This window comes from Indicator indicator, chromosome 4 (genome assembly GCF_027791375.1).
Source record: "Indicator indicator isolate 239-I01 chromosome 4, UM_Iind_1.1, whole genome shotgun sequence".
Lineage (NCBI taxonomy): Eukaryota > Metazoa > Chordata > Aves > Piciformes > Indicatoridae > Indicator > Indicator indicator.
Genome location: NC_072013.1, coordinates 9,089,784 through 9,115,231, shown reverse-complemented (window position 1 = coordinate 9,115,231; position 25,448 = coordinate 9,089,784). Strand labels below are relative to the sequence as shown.

Genomic DNA, 25,448 nt, shown 5'->3' with positions numbered 1-25,448 from the left:
AACATCTGCTAGCTGAACCCAGCAAGCACAGATAACAGTGAAGTTATGCCAGGCAGCTCAGGCTTCACTTTGGTAATGCACAAGTGTGTAGGGTCCAGAAGTGTTTGCATGCAGCTCTTGGATCTGTTGCAGGACCTAGTTTAAGGTACTCCAATCAAATGAAAACTAGCAGGTAACTTCAAACTGAAGTGAAAATCTTGCCATTCAAGGCAGGAGAACTTCTGGTGGCAAAGAGCACACAATTTAGTCCCACAGCATTCCAACTTTTTAGGTCAGAACCTGGAAGTTTTCTCTTCCTTCCTGAAATACTAGGCTGAGAGCTCTGCAGCGGGAAGCTGGATGTTAACCACTGCACTGATGCTTTGTACCCTCAAGGGGCTATACAGTCCATGGGTTTCAGTCTCTTTTGCTAAGTTGTTCTTATCCATATCTGAGGATATTCACCACAATGGCTAAGCACAGCATTTCAGCACTGAAGCATCGCAGGGGGATAATTCAGGTTTCAGTGCACTGATATTTTTATTTTGCATTTCTAGAAGGAGGGATCAAACACCCTAAGATTGAAGCACTCTTATGTGAAGCAGAAACGGTGTTTGTTGGAGAGACCTGGTGTTCTGGTACCACAGGGTATCTGCTTTGTAGAACAGGGAATGCATCTGATACTTTCAGACACTGCCCCGCCAGGGGTGAGGTTTTCTCCAACAGCAAGTACAGCCTGGACCTGTGGAATCACATTTTATAGAGGAGAAGTAGCTGTTCAGTGGGTCTACTCTTAAGCTGAATTTTCACTTCTAGACTTGAGAATCAAGCTATGTATTGCACTGGTTTGGGTCAGCTGCTAGAAATATTTGCAGAATTAGCACAGACAGTGCAGAAAAAGAGCAATTTTTTTTCCCAGAAGTGAATATTTTTATTTTGCAGTTTAGATTAAAACTATAGGTTTGACAGAGACCTGTTCTGCTTCTGACTTGCTCTGTGACTTTGGGTTTCCACTTAACGTTCATGTCCGTCCGTTTTCCTGCCTGTATAACAGCTGTAGATAAAGGAACTTAACTGTTTTTGTTAAACCATTTTGACATCTACACTTAAAAGGCTGTAGAAGTGCTTAATACTGGTGCTGTGTTTCATATTCTCTGCTGGTTTCTGAAGAGCTCTGCTCTGCACACCTGAGAGGCAGAAAATGCCTATTACCACAAGCATTTGTGTCATTTTTGGGACCTTTCTCCAGGCTGCAGCTCACAGAGCTGTAGTCCAGCATAAAAAGCATGATCAGTGGAGAAATTCTGGGAACACTCATGAGAAGAAGCAGCTGAGTTTAAAACAAAAAGAGAGGAGGAGGGGAGCAGCAAAATAAATAAATAAATAACAGTGGAGGGGGGAAAAAGGCAAGATTCTTGGACTCTACCGAAGCCCACTATGCTCAAACTCTACCAGACTGGGTGATCTGGGAAAAAAAAAATGCAGTGGAAGGATTTGTTCATGTCCCTTTGTTCTTCTAGATGTGTTTGTTTATGTATGAATAGATGTTTTTCCAGCTGTATTTGTTTCTACTTCATGTAGATGTATTCATAAAATTAGTTAAGGTCCCCTCCAGGCTGTTCAAAGGTGATATTCTTGAAACTGCAGAAATAATAGTGCTAATGCAACCAAGTTTTGTTTTTAGGTAACCGAAGGAAATCAGATGGCCTTTGTTCAGGCCTTTGCAGTTTGAAGATAACTGCAGATTGTGTGTGTGTGCGTGTGTGTGTCTGTCTTTGTGGTTTATGTCTAACTCATGAAAGAGCTTATTTTCTTGAAACTTTGCAGGCCTTCAGCTCTGATGCTTTGGAGATAATATCTAATGAGGGCACACAGAAGATGGTGTCCTTTAGTTGCTTGCTTTTATTTCTGATTTTTGAATTCCAGTGTATCAGCAGTGCATGTCCTGGGTTGCTCAGAAATGTGATTCTGTTGTGACTGAATTTATTTGTCAGCACTCCCCTAGAGCTCAGTCCTCACTAGACAGCACTGTAATAATTCACTATAATCCTTCATCCTCAGTGCTTGGTTGCACACTGTTCAGAAAGGATGCATGAAGGGGAGAATGTAGATTTCTGACTAGGTGGAGGTTAAGTTAGAGGCTGTCAGGTCAGTGCCTTTTGTCACTGGAAGCCTTTATTTGAACTTGAATTTAATTATAATGGAGAATGACATGAGTGATCTGCAGCTGTCCTTGACTGTAACAAAAATGTGCCACCTGAGAAAAACTATTGCTGACTTTGGAAAGGCTAAAACCAGGGAAAACAGGAATGTTTAAACAAGGTGTAACTCAAGGCAGTATGAAGGAAAGCTCATGTAGAGCTTGCCTGTTTAATGATTAGCTCAAACCAGTCCTAACCATTGAATAACTGTGTGCACATGGTCTTCCAAAGATGTATTTAAAAAAAAAAGCTTTCTTACCCACCTGCTAGATTGCAGGTATTGGAGCATGTCTATGCCTTAGTTTGGTTTTTTATTTTCTCCTCCCCTTCAGAGTCGTGCATCAGCGTGGAGCAGTGTGAGCACGTGGTATCCGAGCTCCAGGACAGCATGCGCAGGGCCATGCATCTCTACCGCATGGTGAGTGGCCTCAGGCATGGCCTTTGTCACAGCCATCAAATACACGTGCTGCTGCTTGTCCACTTGGTTGCATATTACGCTTGAGCTGGACAGGCAGAAGCTCCTGATTTCCAACTTTTGGATTTTCCAGTGGCTTGCTGTGGTACTCTGAGCACATCAATTCCCTTTTCAGTCTGTTTAGCCTATCTGTAAACTGAAGATAACAGTATGCTGTCTTTTTCAGAGGGGTATTAGGGAATTAGTTAATATTTATACGGTGCTTCAGAGAGATGAAATGTTGGAGGAGCTTTAAGTTTTATTATCCCCATCTGTTCTCTGTCTTTGATGCCTGGGTAAAGGATTAGCAAATGAAAGGTACCATGGGAATCCAGCTGTGAGAGGGAGCATGTAGTCGCTTGCCTGTCCCTCTCACTGCCAGACCAGAGTTACGTGTAGAGCAGGAAGGCAGCTTCTTATTCCCTTGCTTAGCACTGATCTGCCAAGTCTCCTGCAATGAGCCTGAAACTTTCTACAGCTTGCTTCTGCCCCATGGGCCTCTGTAGCTCTGGCCTTAGCGCTTGCATTAGCTCTCTGACCTTGCTGCGTTCCTGCGACCAGCTGCATCTGGCAGAAAGAAAAGGAGACTGTAGCCCTGTGCTGCATCTGGGAAACAGAACACTTCCTTATATATAAGGAGGAACCTAAAAGGGGAACACTGCCTGAAAATGTGCATGACATCTTTGCCCTACTGTAGTAATGCCTCTGGATTCTGCGTGACTAGTACTGTTGGATGCATGCCTCATTATATGACTAAATTGACAGTCTCGAATGGAGAAGAAAAGGGCACTTGAATGGTCTGCAAGTCTTCATGGCTCCACTTACATCAAGGGCCTAAACCCACTTGTTTGGTGTTATACATAAACCCAAATGCTTTTTTATTTTCCTTTTTCTTATTTCCAGGTGTTAAATGATACAGAGTCTTCTACTGACAAAGATAAAATAGCAGGCCTCCTGACACAAACATTCTCCTCAATGAAGAAAGAATTGGACTCTTTGAAGGATGAGGAAGAGCTTCCAAAGGTTAAGGGGGTGATGGAAAAGCCACAAGATACCACTACTCCACTGAATGAAGGATGTGGTGCCAATCTACCGAGTTCCAAGAGTTTGGGAGATGAGCAGACGCTAGCTTTGCTGGAACAGTACTCGGAGCTTTTGCTACAAGCTGTGGAACGGCGCATGGACAAAAAACTCTAAGGGTGGCTTTTGAGTGTGAACACACAGAAATTATCCCAAGAAGAGGACCACAGAGAGAGCTTCAGACTGATGCACTGGTCTAGGGCTGGTGGGGAGACCATTTTAAATTGATTTCCTCATGCCCCTGCAACTGACTTTGTCCAATTCTTAGCAGTGTGCTGGCCACAATTTTAATAGTTTTTCCCCAGTTGTCTTCAACTTCCTGTCTCTAGACAAAGTATTGAAAGAGGAGTTTGGAGAAATTGCCTTGAAATTTCTTCATAGCCAGGAGGTCAGGATGTATGGCACCTAAAGGAACAAAGAAAATCCAGTTTATCCAAGAAATTCTGAGCTGCTGATTAAAAACAAAGGCATCCAAGTGAAGCCAATCCCTTCTTCTCCAAGGCTTTGTGAGAATCAAGAAGCAGACTTCTAATGGGTTTATTTATTAATTTATTTTTCTGACTGTTGCTCTGTGTCACGTTAGTGGCTGTTATCTTTGTCCTTTAACAAAAACTGTCAATCCCTTTGCCCTATCCCAGCGAGAAACAATCTCTGTATTTTAAACCCCCAAGAGGGAGACAGGCTGGAGTGTCTGTGCAATTAACGAACTGTTTTCCACTTAAAGCTTGTCTTGCTGTTCTTTCTTTTCCTGCCTTAGTTTTGTTACCTGGAGTAATCCTTCTGCTGTCATGACAACCCTGTTTTCTTTTCTCTTGTTTCAAGACAGTCCCCACACTGTATTTTATCTGCATTCACCTCCCGGGGAAGGGTCTGCTTCCCTTGGACCGTGCTTTGGAGATTACTTTGTGAATTCAGTAGTGATATTTTTAATCTGGAATTTGTGATGTTATGTTGATCCTTCTGACTGGGTTTTCTGCAGACATTTTAAAAATGTGATTTAGATGCAAACATGAAAGTTTGTTTCAGCTACCTTTCATGATTAGGAATTGGCTATTGACTTTGGTGTTGCCATCACTGGGAACTGTGGGATAATGAATTATTTGTTGAGAAGTGACATGAAGAACATGTTTTCCATCTCTTTGATTTGAGAGTTCTTCAGTACAATGGCTCATCCATGTCATTTGTTTCTTTCACTGTGATAGGAAAATATTTTCTTCTTGCTTTTCCAGGCAGACAATATTTGCATCCCAAGAAAGCTGAGATTCTCTTATCTTTTGTAAAATTATTTCAACTACTTACAGAAAATGGTTTTCCCAGAACTTCGAACAGGATATTTTGGCATGTGATTACCACCATTTCCCCTGCCCCAGCTTCTTAGCTTTTTCATTAATTTCTGGTCTGGGAGACAGAAAATCTTCCCTTCTTGCATTTGTGTGTGCAATACTCTTTTTACCCTGTGGAGCTTCTCTAAGGCCATGCTAACTTGTGTTTGTTGTGGCTTGCAACTGTCCAGTGATGCGGTTTTGATCAATGATAAGCTAAGAAAAAAAGATTTAAAACCAATGAAATTCTTTAGCACCTTCCCCTGTACTCCCATTCCTTTGCACAACAGGGACAGTACACAAAATGCTTTATTTCTTCCTCCATCTCCAATCTGTCTTGTATTTGTTTTAAGGCAGAGCAGTGTGATCCCGGTTTATAAAACTAATGCAAGCAACAAGCTTGTGGTGGGAGAGTCACTCCATGGCAGCCAGGCTGCATCACTTGGTTCCACAGATTACAGGCTTGAAGCCATTCTCTTTCGTTTTACCTTCCTGGCTGGCTGAAACCCTGTGGCACCTGGAAATGTGGTCTGTTGTCTTCTCTTTTTGTGACTGGAGATCTGCAGTGCAGCCTTCTTTTCTACTGGGCTGTCCAGACTTGTGTAAAATGACCTATTTCTCATGAATAATTCCAAGGCTGAATAATCTGCAGTTCTCACTCTCCCTCCAACAGGCTTGCTGGTTGATCACACTGCCAAGCGCTTCAGGACTTGGCATTGTGGGAGCACTTTGAGAGCTTTCCACCTGTTTCTGCCTGTAGTTTAAATCTACCTAATCATGTTTCAGGTGTCCTGGCTAACTTCTCCTTCCATGGGCTTGTACTGAAACTTTAAAACGTGTTATTTTCTAGTCCTGTCTTGGCTTTGCACTGCGCTGAATCAGCTGATGTGCTCAGTCCCATGGGCTGTTTCTCTTGCACAGACAAGTTTTGCAGAGGAAGGCAAGTTGAAAACCAGAGGGGACATTTCTGGCAGCTTCCTTGGGTGGAAAGGTGTGCTGGAGATGCAGTGAGTGGAATGTATGATGTCAGTCATGTTTGGTCTGTGATGGAGTTAGTGTGGGTCAAGTTTGCTTTTGAGGTGACTAGTTCCTCCACTTTCAGACTGTGAACATATGTCCTAGTATACAGGAAATGTCTTGCTGTACTGGGATCACAAGACACTCAGGTAAAATAATAATCCCTTCAACCCAGGTACCTTTTGGTACTGGTGATAAAGGTTTGAGGGTCCTTTATATTACTTCCCTGTGCAATTTATTCCATTTTATAACTTAAACTTTGAGGTAGTGGCAAAAAGAGTCAGAGGTGATATAGAAGAGCCAGTGGCAAGAATGAAATTCCCATTAAGGTAAAGAGCAACAACCAGTGAAGCTGGCCTGGAGATATGAAACAAAGCTCCTTGAAAATGAGTTGGATGAAGCAAGTCTTATTTTTAAGCTTATCAGAGTGGCTTTTGCTACTTGGAATGGATTTTGCTTGTGATCACAGCTGCATACAAGAAACCAGAGGTAAAATCGCATCAGAATGATGGTAAGAGAAGTGTTGGGCAAGTGGATCGGTGGGAGGATGGTTGTGTAGTTTAAAATTAGAATAGTATATGTAGAACACTTTGGAAAACAGAGTAGAAGTAGAGATGGTCTTGGCTTGAGGAACATCATTTGGCCAATACCTGTGAAGGATATAGTACAGAAAGGCTTCAGGAAAGTAGATTTAAGACTGAGATGGTGATCTGTAATTGAAGAACGAATTGGAAGGGGTTGTGTTTTAAATATGTCCTACTGAGCCTCTTGTTTCTTTGCTTGCTGTCCTCTGGGCAACTATTTCTTCTAAAATGGTAGTCGTGAGCTGTTTGCTCAAGGCTTGGATGTTACAAATTGAGTAGTAGAAGCCTAGTAAAGGAGGTGCTGATGCCACAAGTTTGTTGCTGAGAGGTCTGAGGAGGTAGTGTTGCTCTTTATAATTTGAGACTGATATAAGGGATTCTTCTCTTCTAACTTCCTATTGCTGGCAGTAGGAAATACTCCTAAAAAACCTAGTTTACAGAACAAAGAGAACGCAAATGTGTTACATTTTATTGCACCTTGTGAATATATTTCACCACAGGCTGTCCATTGGACCAGGCAGAGAAATACTGAATGGTTACTGCCTGGGAAGTTAAGGGGCTTGTGAGAGGAGGTAATAGACTTGAGGCTATCCCACTTACTGGTTTGTGTGTGTGTTTGCATAGGCACAACCGGACACCTGTTTTAGAACAAGTTGTTTAACATAAAGCCTAAAAAAATAATTTGAATCTACCAATCCTCTTTACGTACATTTAGTCCCCTCAAATCCAACATTCCTCATCAAAATAAGGATACTTGTTGGGGTTTTTTTCCCATCTTGTAAATAGTGTTACTTTGCCTGTTCAATCCTTGGTTCGCTCTTGGTGCAGTAGGATGGGCTGCAACCTGAGAGGGTACCAAACTCTTTCTGTTTGTTTGGGTTGGGTTTTTTGTTTGTTTGTTTTTTCTTTCTTTTTTTTTTTTTTGTTCTCTTCAGCTGACAGGTAACCCTTTCCTCCTCTCCATCCCTCAGTAGCACCAGGAGACGTGAGTATAGGAGTCTGCATTTCCTCCACCTCCTCTCTCAGGTTGTCCTCTACTTTCTGTGGGACCTCCCAGGCAATGGTTGGGGCAGGCCTTACTGGAGCCCCCTCCCCAATCCCCCATTTCCCAGACTTCATCATATCTCAGAGGAATTGGGACATTTCTTTCTGGGAGTAGAAACGTGCAAACTTGATCTTTTTTTTAGAAAAAAGAATATGTATATAGTTATATATAAGACAAAAACGAAATACAGGTATTTAAACACCATTGGTAAATTGATGCATGTATACGGTGTCTCCCCCCCCCATCCTGTTGGATGTGTAGCATCCAGGATACTAAATGACAAAAACCTCATTAAAATAATAGACAGGTCTCCTAAGCAGCCCCTGGGTGAGAAGGTGCTTCCTTCTCTGGGTACAAACTGCACGTCCCATATGTCAGACCGGGGGCTGCTGGGGCTGTGTTGATGTGGGTGACCTGCTGTAACGTGTGGAGGGGAGATGCGTGGGGCAGCAGTGTTAAGAATTAAGCCATGTCCACTCTGCATGTCTTACCTGCACTCAAGGCAGGCAACTCCTCACCTGGGTTCTCCAACACTACCCTTTTCCTTCCCCCCTTAAAAAACCCCCCACCAAAACAACAACAACAAATCCCTCCTGCTTTATTTATAAATGTGTGTTTTTATACTTTTGGCTTTAGGTAAAATAATCCTTTAAAATGTCCTTTTTTTTTTTTTTTTTTTTTTGAAAAAGGTAATAATAAAAGTCGTTTGTTGGGTTTTTTTTTTGCACTGTGAGGCTCCCCTCCCCGGGAGCTGTTTTTAACTCTGTATTCATTTGTACTCCGTGTCTTAAACTGTTTCAATAAAAATGTGATCATTTGTTACTGAGCTGCGGGTCTCACTGACAACGAGCGCTTGGGATGTCCTGGTCCTGGAGGGAGGGCGAGAAGGTGGGAGGGAGGAGGCGGCCAGCAGCTCCTCCTCCGGGGCTGGGCTGGGGCTCGCTCCTCGTTCCCGGCAGTGGCCGGGCAGCGGCATCGCCGCCATGGCGGAGGGCGCGGCGCTGCGGGCCGTCAGGGAGCGCCTGGCCGCCTTCCCGCGGGAGGCCCGCGGTGAGCGCTGGGCCGGAGCCGCGGCCGAGCGGGGCGAGGGGGGCGCAGCCCGGCGGGAAGGGGGTGGGAGGCAACGGGGGTTGGCCACGCCTGTAACAGCCGTGCGAGAGCAGCGGGCGCTAGGGCCCGGGCAGGGCCTGGCGCCCTCCGAGGGCTTCAGGGCTGCCATGTGGGAAGGAAAACTCGGTTCCCAGCTGCTCTGACCCTGGCTGCGCCGCAGAACCGGCAAATGGCATTTGCGTGCCGTGTGCTGGAGCACCCGACTGTATTTTCACCCAAATGTTTCCAAGGTGAAGAAGCAGCAGAATGGCCATTGCATGAAGGAAATGAAACTCTGGCTTGTTTTCCTATGTATAAAATAGCAAAGCACTACTGCAGCTTCCAAGATTATTCCTGTTGTGTGTGCATCAGAGGTGCATCTGATGCATGTGTCCTTCATGCTGACTCTTCTGTGGGCCCACAGCATGGCCATCTGTGGCTGGTGGCAGGAGAGTAGTGGCAGGGGGTGGTCTCAGCTACCCATCTGGCACTGACACCTTTCCCAACTGGCTCCAGCTTTAAACAGAGCAACTTCTGGAGCTGGGGGACACTGCTTGCTGTCAGCTGAGTGAGTGCCTGTGGTGTGGAGTTTTTGTAGCCTGGGTTATACCAGAACACGTTTCTCTCAAGAGCTGTTTGTCTTTTGCCTGGACAGAGCTGGGGTGGTTGGAGTCCATACCCTATCTTGATAGACCTCCGTCCCCACTGGAGTTTTATCGAGAATGGGTGAGTCCGAATAAACCTTGTATAATTCAGAATGCCATCAGCCACTGGCCGGCTCTGAAGAAATGGACCTCAGCATACCTCAGGTATGAGTGAGCTTTGGAACAGAACCTGCTGGTTAATGTTGGTTGATCTCAGTAAAAGCCCTTGTTAATCTGTTATTCATAGCTCAGATTCCTCTGTGATTTGGTTATGAAGGTGTTGAGTCCTGCCAGCATGTCCAAAACTCCTGCAGACATAGTGTCCTGTCCATTTCTGGTGGGGTCAAAAGGGGGGGTGTGTACAACTGACAAGCTCGGGTTATCTAAGCCAGTCCAATCGCTGTGCTCTGGCCAGTTCTCCACCCTGTAGCCTTCCAGTGGAGCTGTAGTGCTGTGAGAAGAGACTGACTTGTTTGTGGCTGAGTACACCTTGTTGTTTTAAAGAATCTCAAACAACAAGCATTTTAAAAATGACTGCATTTTTAAAGAAAAGTGCAATTAAGAGGGGGATTTATGGTTATCTGTGGATTAGACCTAAATCTGTGGGCTTAAAGATAGATTTCTTGTGGGACTAAGAGCCGTTAGCCTCATGATATGTATATTCATCAGTCTCTGTCCACCCCTTCTCCCTCCTTGTTTGCTTTTGAGCGTGTAGCCACCCAAATTTGTCTAAGTTGAGTGGTCTCCAGAATAATCAAGCTCTGTCATAATTCATGAAAAAAAGTGGCTAAAGAGGGCCCTCTACCTGCATGGAGGGAAAGGGAGGCCCTTTGTGAAGTCACCTGTTTGGAGAGAATTTGGAGGTACAAAAAATACTACAGTTGCCTTGACCACAGGTATCAATTGAGGCAGAATGTGAGCCCATACCAGAGAGTAGAAAATATAGTCTACAAACACCCATCTGTTGGTGTTTCTAAGAACAGCCAGGCTTCTTATGTTTGCTGCCCATGAAATGGTGTTTCTAAAGTAACCAGTGTCCATACCTGGGGCAGTTGCAGGTCTGGCTATAAACCTTTGGTTTATTTTGCAGGGAGGTAGTAGGTCCCAAGGTAGTGAGTGTGGCAGTAACACCAAATGGTTATGCAGATGCGGTGTTTCAGGACCGTTTTGTCATGCCAGAGGAGCGCCAAATGCCTTTCATGGACTTTTTGGACATTGTGGAGAAGAAGGTGACCTCACCCAACGTGTTCTATGTCCAGAAGCAGTGCTCAAACCTCACCGAGGAGTTCCCTGAACTTGTCTGTGATGTGCAGCCTGACATACCATGGATGAGTGAGGCACTTGGTAAACCTATTTCTCCTATATTCAGTAAATGTTTCGTGTGGAGCTTTAAAACAATCGTGCTAGCTACTCGGTGAATGTTCTCTTTCTGGATGTCACAGCTCAGTTTGATTTTCATCCCTGTAGAAAGCAGAAGTGGCAAAATACTTCAGAATTGAGTAATCCAAGTTTTGGGTTTGGATTACTCTAAGCATTGGTATCTCAGGTGTGCAACTGGGTCATCACAACTGAAGCAATGTGGTGACAGTGCCACATAGCCCTTATTTATAGTGGCTTTTCTTTGTTTTAGTCATGTTTCAATGTGGATTCATGCTGTTGCTTCCAAACATTACATAACAAAGGAGTGAAACACCACATAGCCCTCACCACTCTTGGTGAAATTATAGCTGTTTGTTTCTAGTTAATCACTGTTCTGTTTCAGTTGGTTTCTATTTTACAGTGTGTCTTTCCTTAAAATGTCAATGAAAATGATTTACTGTGATCATAGAATAGTTTGAGTGGGAAGGGACCTTTAACAGTCATCTAGTCCCATCTCCCTGCAATGAGCAGGGACAAATTCAACCAGATCAGGTTGTTCAGAGCCTCATCCAACCTGACCTCAAATGTTTCCAGGAATGGGGCATTCACCACCCCTCTGGGTAACCTGTGCCAGTATTTCACCATCCTCAGTCTAAACAATTTCTTCTTTACCTGTAGTCTAAATCTACCCTTTTAGTTTAAAACCATCATCCCTTCTCCTGTCACAAGAGGCTCAGCTAAATAGATTGTCCCCATCTTTCTTATAGACCCCCTTTAAGTACTGAGAGGCCACAGTAAGGTCTCCCCAGAGTCTTCTCCAGGCTGAACAGCCCCAATTTTCCCAGCCTGTCTTCATGGGAGAGGCATAGGAGAAGGCAGACATGTACACAGACATGCTGCAGTTTCTCTGTGAGCTAAGTTTTATGGATTCAGACTGTGGAAACAAAGCACTGTAGCCATTGATTTGGGGATGAATGATAGCCATGTCATGATGTCTGATGAGCACTACAGTGACTTCCAGTGTAGAAGGAGGTTGCTGTTGCTCACGGAATGCTATTTGCAATGAAACCAGTCACAGTTGTAAAGGAAGTTAAAGAACAGAGTTTGGAAGAAATTAGCTGAAAATTATTTGAAATGCTTTTAAACATGACACAGGAAATGCAGTTTTTGTTGTCAACATTGCTCTGCTCTCTAACCATGCAGGGAGGAAGCCTGATGCTGTGAATTTCTGGCTTGGGGAGTCGGCCGCCGTGACATCTTGTATGTATTGTATAGAGCTGTAAATCTTCTGTGTGCTTTCAGCACAGGTTTAAGCAGGCTTGTTTAGTTAGTGGCTCAGTAGGAGCTCAGTAGGAGCTCAGTAGAGCTGTGTGCTTTCTCTGACAAGGCAGTTCTACTTTAAGATGCCTTTTTGCTTGCTTTCTTCTGCACTTCAGCCTCTTGATCCTGTGTCTGTGGGTGAATCTACCTGGCATTGTGTTAGGCTAGGCAGTGAAAATTAGCTCGTTGAATACATTTGCTGCAACATTACATTCTTACTTTCTGCTCTCACTGGCTGCAAGGGGAGGAAGCAGCCTGATGATGACAGGACAAAATGACTGTTTAAGATTACTATAGTTTCTGGTGTAGAAAAGGAATTTACACTGATTTTTCTCTCTCTTTTTTTCTTCTCAATCCTAGTACATAAAGATCATTATGAGAACTTGTACTGTGTGATATCTGGAGAGAAACATTTTCTACTACATCCACCGAGTGACCGTCCCTTCATCCCATATGGTACACAGTTTACTGTGTAGTATGTCTGGAGGAAGCAGAGCTAACATTTTGATGCTTAGGCAGTGTTAACACTTTCCAGCATGAACAGAAATATATTCTGTTTTGTGCTGCAGGTAGTTTGTAATACAAACATTATTCTGACATGTCACAGCCCTGTGAAGTAATAGATTCGTTGATGCTTGTGACAGCCTCTTCAGCTTTAGAATATTTAAATTATTCAAGTATTTTGTAAGTATTGTAGCATGGCTTCTTTGATGTTTGATAGGTTTGCATTCTGCTTTTCATTCTTTTCCCTAGGGAGATGAAAAATAATTTGTAATTTAATGAAATATTCAAGTTATTGACTGAAACTCTGAAAGCTGGAGAAACAAACAAGAAAAAGAGATTCTTGTGGCAGCTTACTTCCAATTGCCCATTTTCTGTTTCTTTATATTGCTTTTCTCTGTGCACAGTAATAGTTTGTTATATTACAGTGTCATCTAGAAGATGGAAAGCTTAACTTTGTGCCTCATAAAATAAGATTTTATTTTCCCAATCCTTGTCTTTCAAACCTTCAGACTAAGTGAATGCAGAGTGCTATGGGACACAAATATACATTTACCTAGATATGTGCCCTGCTACAGTGTTTTATTTATACTGGTTTTATTTTCTTAACAGCCTTGAAGTCATAGAATCATATAATGGTTTGGGTTGGAAGGGACCTTTAAATTAATCATCTAGTCCACACCTCCTGCCATTCACTTGATCAGATTGCTCAGTGCTCTGTCTAACCTGACTTTGAACACTTTCAGTGATTAGACATCCACAGTTTCTCTGGGCAACCTGTTCCAGTGTCTCATGACCCTCACTGTAAAAAATGTATTCCTTGCATCCAGTCTAAAACTAGCCTTTTCTCACCTTGGTAAAAGGTCTTCCCCTCTTTTCTTTTAAGCCCATGTTATACACTGAAAGGCTACTACAAGATTTCCCTGCAGCCTTCTCTTCTCCAGAATGATCAAGCCCATCTGTCTCAGCCTTTCTTGACAGGAGAGGTGGTGTCATATGTACACAAATGTATGAAATACATGTACATGGTGTGAATCATGCTTTGTAAAACGAATTATTATGAAAGCAAAGAAGGGAGATAACATCTACTTTTTATAGTGTGTAGTAAAGACAGCTCTTATCTTTTTGAACATCAGGTTAACAGAGAGAAACTCAAGGGTGGTCTTAGAAAACCACATGTGCTGAAGCAGTGAAAGAAAAGCAACCTGTAATATATGAAGCAGTTGAAGAGCCTTACCAGATAAAATTAGAAGTGAAAGGCTGGCCACAAGTCACCAATAGCTCTTGTTGAGTGCTGTCTTATTTGACTGACCTGAGGAGAAACACCAGAATATGGAATGATGTGTAAGTCAGGGATGCCTTTATGACTTCTGAAAGGGAAACAAAACAGTATAGGAACTAAATAGGACCAGGAATACAATGGGTTTTGAGGACAACCATTCCTACGAAGAAAGAAATTTGGAATTCCAAGCACTAAGGCAGTTCAGTATTCAGACTGACTTTAAAAAAAAAGTAAATAAGAAATTGGATAAAAATTGAAAAGGGCAAAGGGAAGGACAGTAAGTTGAAAATAGTTTTGTCTTAATTTTTCTTGTATTTGGTGAAAATATGACATGCCCTGCCATTAATTTCTCCAAGTACTTCTCTGAGTTGTGTCATTTAATTTGTTCTGTGGTTCCAGAGCTCTATCAGCCAGCAACTTACCACGTATCAGAAGATGGCACATTTGAAATTGTGGATGAGAAGAGTGCAGATAAGGTAAGGAGTATATAAAGAACACAAGGTACGAAGTATATAAAGAACACAATCAATACAGTAAAGATAGTTTGGGGGATTGCTGAGCCCTCAAACTAAGTACATTGATTGATTGATATTTAGAAATCCTTCATTCCTGGAAAGAGAATGCCTAGGTATTTCACTATTCACAAAGCTTTTAGGAAAGAGTGTTACTGCACACCTCAAACTATTGATACCATAAACTGTCTTCCTTGCACCAAACTTAAATAGATTCAGTAAAGGACTTTTCAATGAATCAGCAATAAAGGGATTGATGTCATTAAGATTGAAATAGACTCCTTTGCATTCCCTTTCTATTGGCTCTCTACTCCAGCCTCAATTTTGCTCTACAACAGCATCACCCAGAGCAATAAAACATACCTGTCTGAAGGAATAAATGGTGTATTCATAGTAGTAGTAATATTTATTTGATTAAAATATAGAGATCTGAAGGTACTTCACAAAAACTCAGTAGTCTTTTGTATCTGTTGTCTCCCATTTTACTTCTGCAATGTCTAATGACTACAGCTGAACCTGAGCTGGGGCTTTTGCTCTGTTTCCAGAGTAGTGTTCATGGAGTCTCATGGGAACCTTCCTGTAGCACAGTAAAGTGGAGTCCTGAGGTAGGGCATAGAAGAAGTGAATGTAGGCAGGAGGGATCTCCCAGCAGGAAGGGAGGTTTTAGCTACAGGGAATAAAATTAGACCAGAGAGCTTTAGAAGAAGAAAGGAAAGAGTGGTGCAGATAAAATACTCAAGTACTGAATGTAGGAGGAACAAGAGACTTAAAGGGCTGAAGGTGTTTTGAAAGTATGCCACAAGACTGAAATTCTGTGGCTGACATTTAGCACCTTTTTCCTAGTTAGCAATGCTTCACCGGAGACAAATTTTTGCATCCATAATTTATTCCCAGTTTATTGTGGAGGGCTGTGTAGCTGTGCATTTGTTTGCTGGGCAGAATACATGCTTTGTAGCCAATTAAGTTTGGTTAACAGTTGTTTTTCTGGAAACTTGCTGGATTTTTTTGCCAGAGTCAGTAACATATACATGCTCTTTTGCTTTTAGGTGCCCTGGATCCCCCTGGACCCCTTGAACCCGAATCTGGAATTGTATCCAGAGTATGCTCAAGCAAAGCCTTTGCAGTGTACAGTGAAAGCTGGTGAGATGTTATACCTGCCTTCTCTCTGGTTCCATCATGTCCAGCAGTCACATGGCTGTATAGCAGGTAAAATACACAGTGTTTCCAGATGCAATAGAATCATAGAATGGTTTGGGTAGGAAGGGACCTTAAAGGTCATCTGGTTCCAACTGCCCTGCCCTAGGCAGGGATACTTTCTGCTGGACTGGGTTGTTCAAAGTCCCATCCAATCTGGCCTTGAACGCTTCCAGGGAGGGGGCATCCCTAACTTTTCTCTTGCAGTGTCTCAGCACCCTCACAGTGGAGAATTTCTTTCTAGTATCTAATCCCACATCTTCCTAATATCTAATCTTTCAATTTAAAATCATCTTACCATTGCACTTTCTGATAAAGTCCCTCCCCATCTTTCCTGCAAGCCCCTGCAAGGTACTGGAAATCTGCTATAATCCTGCAAGGTACTGGAAATCTGCTATAAAGTCTCCCCAAAGCCTTCTCTTCTCTAAGCGAACAACCCCAACTCTCTCAGCCTGTCCTCACAGAGGCTATGTTCCAGCCCACTGATAATATGTTTTGGAGCTGTGGTGAGTGTGTAGCTAGATATCCCATAGCAAAGCACAGCTGAGACCAAAGGTCCTTTTCAGACCATCTGCCTCTTCTCAGGAGGAAATAACAATCTTGGGAGATGCCATGGAGCTACCTCCTTGCAGTCTGTTTTGCTTATAATTCATATAATTGTTGGCAAGTGCTGGGGATGTAGCAGAAGAAAAAGTCTCTCCCAGTTGTCAGGTCTGGAGAAGGATAGCTATTTCAGTAATCCTCATCCAGTTTCTGTTTCTGACATGGAGCTAAGCAATCAGTCTGCTGAGCGTGCTAACCACAAGCTGGTCATCTACATACCTTGCACAAAGAAACTGCCTGTTTTATGTGCCATTATCACATCAGCAAAAAAAGGATCTGGGAGAAGAAAAGGAAACTAAAAGCTGTATGACTTTTAGATGTGGATGTAGACACAACTGTTTTGTCATGTGAGCTGGAATCTGCTCCATTGCAGTCTCTCACCCTGTTAATAAGCCTGTGCTTGTGTTACTGTTCTTCTGCACTTGTCAAAAGTCTGGTCACCTCTTACCTCTTTGTAAGATTTATCATCATCACTTTCTCTATTATTTTTTTTTTTAATTCCCCAAAAGAGTTCCAGAATTTCAAGCACTGCTCATTTGGTGCAGGTGAAGGGATGGGGATGGTGGGAAGTATTATTGTTCTATTGTGCAAAGTTTGCAGTGTTTGAGAATGAAGAGTTTTTGTTCTCCTTTACCTTGAATAGTCCTGTCTGCACAGGATGAGTAAATACAGTATTTCAGACAACATAACATTAACATTTGTGTTACACTGCAAATATTGCAAGCCTCTCCCCCCCACTTTTTTTTTCCAGTGTTTGCTGTACTGTGATAAAAATGATAAGCTAGCAGTAAAGCATTCTCTTTTCCCAGTACTCCTGCGTCAGTCCTTAAAGATTTGTTTTTGGAAAGGGTATGGTTGTTTCCCAACTGCAAAGCCCAGGCCACTCTCTTTTTCTATCAGAAATATTAAACAGTTGATGAGCTTATATAGTCTCTAGTCTGTTAACTGCACTACATTCTGTATACACTTGAAAGATCAATATTCTCTGGCTCTGAGTGCATGTCTGAAGCTAGAGTATATCCTCCTCCACAAACCATTGGCACAATATTGTACTGCTTGGCTTGTTTTTTCTAGGATACATATGCCAAATTAAGAAACAGAAATAAAGCACTGTCTAAACATTTTGCCATCTTCTGCTTCAAGGAATCTCCAGTGTAGAGCCTGAGAAAGAGCTGGTTTGGGTTAAAACAGAGTTGCATTGGCAGCACTATGCAAGAACTCTAGTGTTTACTTACATTATTTTTTTGCTTGTTTCAAAGTTCAGTCACTAAGGAGAAGAAGCCTGTACTAGTTGAACTCTGTAAAAGAGTCTATGAATGTGTTTGTAAGTCATTACATTCTAGCCTTAGAAGTGTTTCTCTTTTTCCTTGTCTCCTCAGTGAATTATTGGTATGACATGGAATATGACCTCAAGTACAGCTATTATCAGCTACTAGATTGTCTCACAAAAGCTGTGGGAGTGTTGTAGCAGAGGTGGGGGACTCAAGCTTGTGATCTCTCTCTCTGATGGGATACAACCATCAGCATCTGTGACTGGAGAACAAACATGATTCCAGTGAAAAGAACTGAATGTTAAATTATCCTCAACAATGTCTGTCAAACAGATCATGGATATTTTGCTTGATTTCAGAGTCCAGATCAACTGACCAGCTCTATTTTGTCTGTAACTTTGATAACAGTAGTTTTAGGTCTTTGTGTGTTGCCTCAGTGATGGTGAACAAAACAGAATTGGAAGGGAGGCAATCCAAGTTTTGGAAACCCAGAACAGAAGTCACAACTGTTTGTTCAGATCTACAGACTGTTTTCATAACAGCCCAAGCAGACAAGGAGAAATCTGCTCCTCCACCCACCTGTGCATCAGGCTGCATCAGTCCGACACATGCATTCTGCTTGAGGCAAAAGTCCTGCCTGGTTCTAATTCACTAAATTCAGTATTTGTGGTTTTTTGATGGTAAGAAATTGGAACTTCTTCAATAAAAGGTCGGTTTAAAAGCTTACTTCTCTACTAATTTCTTTCTCTATCTAGGGGGACATGCAAAAGTCAATGCTGGCTGTACACACATTAAGCTACATGGTTTTATTGCTTTTTTTTTTTTTTTTTTTTGCTTGTTTCTTTTCACTGTTGTAATTTAAATGTAGCCACACTTTTTTATGTCCTGAGTGGTGACTGTAGAGTTGCTTTGCCAGATCTACAGTCAATCTGTACGTCACCTGTGGTCTTGTGGCATGATGTGTGATTCTGCAGCTCGCTGATTGTTTCGTTCCTTTGCTGCCTAACACGTGCTCAGGTGAGCTGTGTAAGCCAGGTGCCTGTTTCTGCAGCCTGAATTCCCGTTTGTATTTCCACACAATGGGATGAGACTACAGGGCAGGACTGGAAGGTGGTTAAATACACCAACACTGCAAAGATGTGGTATTATTCTTTATGAAACCCAAAAGTTGGTATTTATCCTCAAATCTTCAAACAGTTCCTTAGAAACATAAGTGATATGGGGAAAATTTATTTTTCATGTATTAATTAGGAAAATGCAGATACTCTTTTGACAGGATTGATTACTGTGAACAAAAATGTAATCTTTCTTTTACTTTGTTTCTTTTTTATTTGTTTGGGGATTTATATTTGTTTTGGTGGGGGTTTTGTTTTGTTTGTTTTGTTTTGTTTTGTTTTGTTTTAAAGAAACACAGTCAAAGCATAAGGCATCATTTTACCTTTTGGCACTCATTCAGAAATTGCTGAAACCTCCAGAGGAATTAAGGGCAGGCTTTGGTTTACAGTTGGATTAAGATGTCACGTTACTTCAGGCTTTCCAGCTCGTTTGTGCTCACTGTGCTTTAGCAAAGGTGCCCAAGCCAGTTCTGCAATCGAATCCAGACTTCCCCACTGCTGACTTCTTAATTAGTCTCTTTCTGTAGCCAAAATTAAGACCGGAAACGAAGAGGACAGCTTGGGCTCTCGCAGGTGGGTGGTGTCACTGTGTCACCTCTGAGCTGGAGCATCTGGAGGGGAGAGTGCTCTGAACTACACCTCCCAGCAGCCCGTGTTTGTCGACTGAAGGAAGCCGTCACGGTGGTTGCTGCTGGACTGGGCAGAGGTTTAAGTCTGGAAAGGCTTGTGGCAAGCTGTGTCACGCAGTTTCAGGCAGCCCGTGTGTGGTCGCACAGGAAGGGGCAGCTCCTGTGGCAGCAGCAGAGCTGGGATGGCGGCGCGGGTGTCGGTGCTGCCCGCCCGCAGGTGCCTCTTCGATGACCCTGTGCAGATCCTCGTTGCCGGTCTCCGCCCGCAGCAGGCGGTGACCCTCCGAGCCAGCCTGGTGGACGAGAGCGGGGAGCTTTTCCAAGCCCATGCGCTCTACAGAGCTGGGAGCCGCGGCGAGCTCGACCTCAGCCGCTCCCCAGCGCTCGGGGGCAGCTATTTGGGAGTGGAGCCGACGGGGCTGCTGTGGTCTTTGCAGTCTAAAACGCCCTATAAGCGACTGGCAAAGAGGAACGTCCTGACCCCTTTCCATGTGGACATAGAAGTTTATGATGGTCACGGGGACATGAGCCACTTGCTGGCAAAATGTACCAATGAACGATGGTTTTTAGGAGAGGGGGTGAAGAGGATTTCAGTCAGAGAAGGTCGTCTGAAAGCAACCCTCTTCCTCCCTCCTGGTGAGTTTTAATTCAGTTCTGGTTTTCAAGGTGTGGCTTACACCAGGTATTGTGCCCCGTGGCCCCTGGATGCACTCGACAGCCCAGAGCAAAGCCTCAGCTAATGGTTCGCTCAGGCTGTGCGTGGTCCAGCTGCTGGGATCATCACAGTAGAACAGGGAGGAGCAAGTGTTGCACAGATAGGTCAAATGCTGAGGCACAAGGGTGCAGGGATGGCAGAGAGGTAACTAAAAGTCTCTTTTGTTTGTTTGTTTGATTTTTAATAGAGGGTGATCAGGATCTCTCCTGTGGTGAGAACTCTGGGGAAAAGTATGCTTGTTTCTTAGCTCTTCTGTTTAGGTCCCCTGGTCTTCTGCAGAGCTGAGAGGTGTGGCAGCTCTGGCTATGGAGTGAGGAATGATGAGGTGTGATGGGTGGGAGCACTGTACTCAGTCTGTAGCCAGCCTAGGCTGCTCCACCAGCTGCCGTTGATTTTCCTGAAGGCTCTAGACTTGTATGTCTCTCTCTTTGGCTAAGGAAAAGCCAAAGAATGAAGTCTCTACTCCACTGAGCAGCGTCACTGCATGGAATGCTTAGGAAGATGGGAGACGAATGAAAAAAGCAAGGTCTTTAACTAAACAGCCATCATATTCCACAGCTCTGCACAGAGGGAGTGCTGGGACTGGATCCAGTGTAAAGCTGCTCTGACCACTGAACTGCTTACGTTCCTTGAGTAGTACTTCAAATATCTTGCTCTGTAATGAATGAAAAGTCCCTTGCAGCTGCAGTGACACCACATCTTGTAAGGGAAGTCTGGCCATAAGAATGGGCAGAGCAGCAGCAGCAAAGAAAAGGTCCTGTGGGTGCAGAAGAGCTGAGAAGGCCGGGGCTAGTTACCCAGATCATACTGAAGCCTGAACTGGTGCAGGTTGGTGCTGACCTTTGTGGTGTATGTCATAACCCAAGGTATTCCCTCCATGGAAAACCTGTTAGCATAGTTGCTAAATATGTGCAGCTGTGCAGCTATGCAGCAACACTGTTTGTTCATTGACCCCCAGTGCCTGGGAACATCTAGGCCAGTGTCAGCTGAAATTCATGGCAGGAGAAGGATGCCTAAGTTCCTATAATGAGTTCCTAAGAGAAAAAAGAAACATACAGATCAGTGTCCTTACAGTTATTGTATGTGTGCCTGAGAATGACAACCTCTCCTTCAGAGGAAAATTTCTTTCTGATAACTACTGTCCTGATGTGTGCTGAGGGAACACTACTGAAACGACAACTGTGGAAACTTTTCTCTTTGATTATATACATACACAGGCACGTCTTTCATTGCAGGACCTGGTCCATTCCCTGGACTTATTGATTTGTATGGATCTGGAGGAGGTCTTGTTGAATACAGAGCAAGTCTCCTGGCTAGCAGAGGTTTTGTGACTCTGGCTCTTGCTTACATGGCCTTTGAAGATCTCCCTCCTATGCCAGAGGTTCTTGAACTCAGCTATTTTGAGGAAGCTGTGAACTTTCTGCAGAAACAGCAGCAGGTAAGAGAAAAATTATGATGCTCTTCCTGTTGGAAGCTACGTTCCAGTTTTCTGACTGGAATGCTATATGTCACGGAATGCAGCTAAGTTTCTGAGATGTTAGAGGGGGTCAGCATAAGCTGGTTTAAACAGCTACTGTGCTTACCCAGCCTCAGATGTAATGAATCTTCTGCACTTCAAGATAAACCAGAAGATAACAAATAGACTGTAGGAGACTATAAAACAAACAACGGCATGAAAAACAATCAATGCAAGTAAACCATGCAAAAGTGGTTTTCCAAAGGGGACCATAACAAGAGAAGATCAAGGGGGCTTGGAGATACAATAGTGAGAGCAAATGTCTCACCAGGATGTAGAGTGAGCAAAGAGGCTTTGTCTATAGGTGTCACCAGGAAGAAAAAGTGTTGCAAGAGGAGAAATGTTGAGGAGCTCTAGAGTTCATAGCCTTGTGAAGGCTTAGCAAAGGGATAGATATGGGAGTGATATAACCTGAACAGGGAGAGGGAAGGAGTAAAGTACGGGTAGTCTTGGATGAGGAGTGAGGAAGCAGAACTGGAGAAGTTACGTCAGGCCAGGAAATGAGGAGTAGTTGGTAATGCTTATTTTCATAACTGTGTTTCAGGTGAAAGACACTGGGATTGGTGTTTTGGGCTTGTCTAAAGGAGCTGATCTTGCCCTTTCCATGGCCACATTTCTACCTGGAATCAAGGCAGCTGTCAGCATATCTGGAAGTAGTTTTAATTCTTTCATTCCCTTGCGGGGGGATGGCTTCACTATTCCTGCCCACCCATATGATTTGCAGAAGATAAAGACCAGTGATGAGTCTGGTGTAGTAGATTTCTCAGATATCCTAGTTGATCACAGGGACCCAGCAACCTGGGATTGTCGCATTCCCTTGGAGAGGTCCTTGGCCAAGTTCCTCTTCCTGTCTGGACTGGATGACAGGAACTGGAAAAGTGACCTCTATTGCCAGGACGCTGTTCAACGCCTTCAGCAGCATGGGCGGGACACAGAGTTTTGCTCCTATTCTGGAGCTGGGCACCTGTTGGAGCCACCATACTTGCCTCTGTGCCAGGTTTCAATCCACAAAGTACTTGGGATGCTTGTGCATTGGGGAGGGCAATGGAGGGAGCATGCCAAAGCCCAGGAAGATGCTTGGCGCAGGATCCAGGCCTTTTTCTGGCAGCACTTGATGGACTCAGATATCCCAAGGAGCAAACTCTAATGGAAGCTGTCAAAGATGCTGGCCAGGGTTGGTATTTCAGCTCTCACTGAATCTTGGAAGCTCACTGAAAATTTCCTGGCCTGCTTTCCTCTAAACACCAGTGTTGCATAGTTTTTTATTTTCATTCCCCAAATAGTTTTCCAACTTCTAGTTGAATTTTTGTTGTTTTCTGTCCCCAGCTGCATTGTAGATTGGCACCATCTGACCAGCCTGTGTGCCGTAGGCATCTGAGAAAACCTGGCAACCTATCATGCAAGAGTACATTTGTACTGAGCCATCTGCAGTGCCCTTCACTCTCAAACCATCTCCTCTGGTAGCAGGGAATACTTTCATAGGAGAAATTTTCCACTGAATTGGTTAGTCTTGCACCTTGAACTAACCTAGATCTAACCAACAGTTTTTTGGGATAGCAGAGCAGTGCGCTTTTCTTTCCTCTTGGGATCATTTTCTCACATTTCTTAGTAAAAGTGTTGTGGCAGGTCTGATCTGATCTAAATGAACAGGAACTTTTCTGGCTTATTTTGAAATGCGGTGGTGATGTTTTTTTCATGGTACTTCAGAAACCAGAAGTAGTGAACCATACCCAGGTTACACTGGTTGTATCTCCTGCTGCCTCCAGAGAAGTTCCATACTGGGGCAAAGTTCCCACTGTGCTGCTCAATAAATACCATGTGTGTTATGTGTCTATACACGCTTTGCTTGGAATTAACATAAAGTACAATATTAAAACGCATTGGGTTGAAAGAGACATGTAAAGGTATCTAGTCCAACACCCCTGCCCTGAGCAGGGACATCTTTAACTAGATCTGGTTGCTCAGAGCTCCATAAAGCCTGACCTTGAGTATCTCCAGGAATGGGCCCTCCACCGCCCTTTCTCCTGTCTCTACATACCCTTGTAGACAGCCCCCCCATCCCCACCTACGCTTTTATGCAGGTCCTCTTCAGGCACTTGAAGGCTGCTGTAAGGTCTCCCTGGAGCCTTCTTCAGGCTGAACAACCCCAACTCTCTCAGCTGACTTCAAAGGAGAGGTGTTCCAGCCCTCTGAAAGTTTTTGTGGCCCTCCTCTGGCCCCTCTCCATCTGGTCCATGTCTTTGTGTTGAGGACTCCAGAGCTGGACACAGTGCTTCATCAGAGCAGAGCAGAGTGGCTCAACCTCTCAACCTGCTGGCCACGTTTCTTTTGATGAAGCCCTGCAATTCCCCTTCTGGGCTGCAAGTGCACATTGTTGGCTCATGTCCAGCTTCTCATCCACCAGTATTCCCAAGTGCTTTTCTGCAGGGCTGCTTTCTATCACCTCATCTCCCAGCCTGTATCGATAACAATGATTGTTCCAACCCAGGTGCAGGACAGTGCGTTTGACCTTGTTGAACCTCATCAGGTTCACCCAGGCTTACTTCTCCAGCTTGCCCAGGTTCCTGTGGATGTCATCCCATCCCTCTGGCATATCAGCTGCACCATTCAGCTTGGTGTCATCTGCAAACTCACTGAAGGTACACTTGATCCCACTGTCTGCATCACTGATGAAGATATTAATCAGCACTGGTCCCAGTACAGACCCCAGAGACCATAAATTGTCTGAATGAAGCCTTCAGCAGTCTTTATGTCTGTAAGTACTCAGGCAGCAGTCCTGTTGTAGTCACAGCTGTTTCTTCACCTGGCTGAAGGTCTTCTATACAGAAGTTTCGGAAGTACAAATACTGAAAATAGGAAAGCATAACTTGATGATAAGCATCTAGGTCTGAACCAGACACTACTGCTGGGTGAAGGCCCAGCTGTCTTTGTTTGGTGATGAGATCAAAACAGGGATGTTGGCTGAGGCCAAGTATGGCTCTGGAATGCCTTTGTCTCACTTATCACAGTTAGCTATATTGGCAGAAGATGATTTTTTTCCCAGCAGAAGACATCAAGCTTGAAAAGCTGTGAAGAAATGTTTGTGCAACCAAAGAGCCCATTTGGTGATATGGCTGCAGTCCCACCCCACACTCTACACAGCTGAAACCTGAGGTATCAATATTAGCCCTTTGGAACCCGATGTGTGGATGAGAATTTGACAAAGAAACCCCTGGGGGCACTTGGGTGGGTTTGTCTTCCTCACCCTCCCCAGAAGGGGTACCCTTTTGGGTAAGCTGCATCCTGGGTACTGACGTGGGTAGTGACAATTGATTTTCTCACAGCTGCAGAGCAATTTCTGAAGGTGAGTCCCTGTCACTGGCAGTCGTAAAGCACCTGCGTATATGTTGCAAGTCTCAACTCCAGGGCTGTTTGTGTGTGGTGTTACACCTATAAAAACCCACCCTAACTGGCATCCCTGTTAAGAGAGAGATCCAGATGCCCCCAGCCCCTCTAATCTCTGAGGGCTTGGTTAGAACTCAAGGGGGCTTATCTCTTGCTAAATTTACCCCCACATCATGCAGCAAGAAGTCCTCACCTGCTGCAGGTAAGAGGAGTGGTGGAGTTTGTGGTAGGGGTCTGCACAGTGCTCAAGATGAGAGTGATCGAGCTGTGCTAAGTACCTGCCTTTAAATGCTGAAAGTCAGGTTATACTCCTTTGGGGAGGAAGAATAAAGGCACTGCTGCTGCCAAGGAGCCCTCTGCCTTGTCTCTGTGGCTGTCTCTGTGTCTCTGGGCTCTCTCTGTGGTCTTGCCTGTGGGCTCAGCAGCAGCTAGGAAATGTTACTCTTCAGAGAGGGCTGACCTTTCCTTCTGGGAGAATGCATTTTCTCACCCTTTGCTGAGGTCCAAACCTGCCAAGGATGCCTGTGATCTACCTCTTACTTTTGTGAGATAGTGGCAAACAGCAGCTTGCTGGCATTTTCTAGATATCAAATGACATCAACTGGGAAGACTTTGCTTCCTGGAGCTCCCAT

At 44.0% G+C, this 25,448-nt stretch overlaps 3 protein-coding genes across 3 annotated transcripts in view; all 3 read left to right on the top strand.

Annotated features, from left to right (window-relative positions):
• MAPKBP1 (mitogen-activated protein kinase binding protein 1) overlaps nucleotides 1-3,831 on the top strand; it is a 93,526-nt gene extending 89,695 nt beyond the window's left edge. Inside the window, exons 30-31 of the mRNA XM_054400301.1 lie at nucleotides 2,513-2,598; nucleotides 3,538-3,831. Of these exons, the coding sequence (XP_054256276.1) occupies nucleotides 2,513-2,598; nucleotides 3,538-3,831 (380 nt within the window). The remainder of the gene's footprint in view (nucleotides 1-2,512; nucleotides 2,599-3,537) is intronic.
• A 4,834-nt stretch (nucleotides 3,832-8,665) lies between these two features.
• On the top strand, nucleotides 8,666-17,654 carry JMJD7 (jumonji domain containing 7). The gene is made up of 8 exons (XM_054400511.1): nucleotides 8,666-8,732; nucleotides 9,427-9,580; nucleotides 10,506-10,759; nucleotides 11,978-12,034; nucleotides 12,455-12,550; nucleotides 14,277-14,353; nucleotides 15,436-15,595; nucleotides 17,566-17,654. Exons 1-8 carry the CDS (start codon nucleotides 8,666-8,668, stop codon nucleotides 17,652-17,654), a joined length of 954 nt encoding a protein of 317 aa, XP_054256486.1.
• Nucleotides 17,655-19,383: 1,729 nt separating this feature from the next.
• On the top strand, nucleotides 19,384-22,579 carry LOC128981607 (acyl-coenzyme A thioesterase 1-like). The gene is made up of 3 exons (XM_054400510.1): nucleotides 19,384-19,837; nucleotides 21,152-21,354; nucleotides 21,977-22,579. The coding sequence occupies exons 1-3, from the start codon at nucleotides 19,384-19,386 to the stop codon at nucleotides 22,577-22,579; spliced, it is 1,260 nt and encodes a 419-aa protein (XP_054256485.1).
• Nucleotides 22,580-25,448: the final 2,869 nt, after the last annotated feature.

What these genes read in the sequence shown, in the direction of transcription:
- JMJD7 (XM_054400511.1), top strand. Translation starts at nt 8,666, where the DNA reads ATGGCGGAGGGCGCGGCGCTGCGGGCCGTCAGGGAGCGCCTGGCCGCC. An exon ending in TGGACCTCAGCATACCTCAG is followed by an intron (nt 9,581 to 10,505) that starts GTATGAGTGAGC and finishes TTTATTTTGCAG; the next exon opens with GGAGGTAGTAGGTCCCAAGG. An exon ending in ATGAGAAGAGTGCAGATAAG is followed by an intron (nt 14,354 to 15,435) that starts GTAAGGAGTATA and finishes TTTTGCTTTTAG; the next exon opens with GTGCCCTGGATCCCCCTGGA.
- LOC128981607 (XM_054400510.1), top strand. Translation starts at nt 19,384, where the DNA reads ATGGCGGCGCGGGTGTCGGTGCTGCCCGCCCGCAGGTGCCTCTTCGAT. An exon ending in AACCCTCTTCCTCCCTCCTG is followed by an intron (nt 19,838 to 21,151) that starts GTGAGTTTTAAT and finishes CTTTCATTGCAG; the next exon opens with GACCTGGTCCATTCCCTGGA. An exon ending in TTCTGCAGAAACAGCAGCAG is followed by an intron (nt 21,355 to 21,976) that starts GTAAGAGAAAAA and finishes ACTGTGTTTCAG; the next exon opens with GTGAAAGACACTGGGATTGG.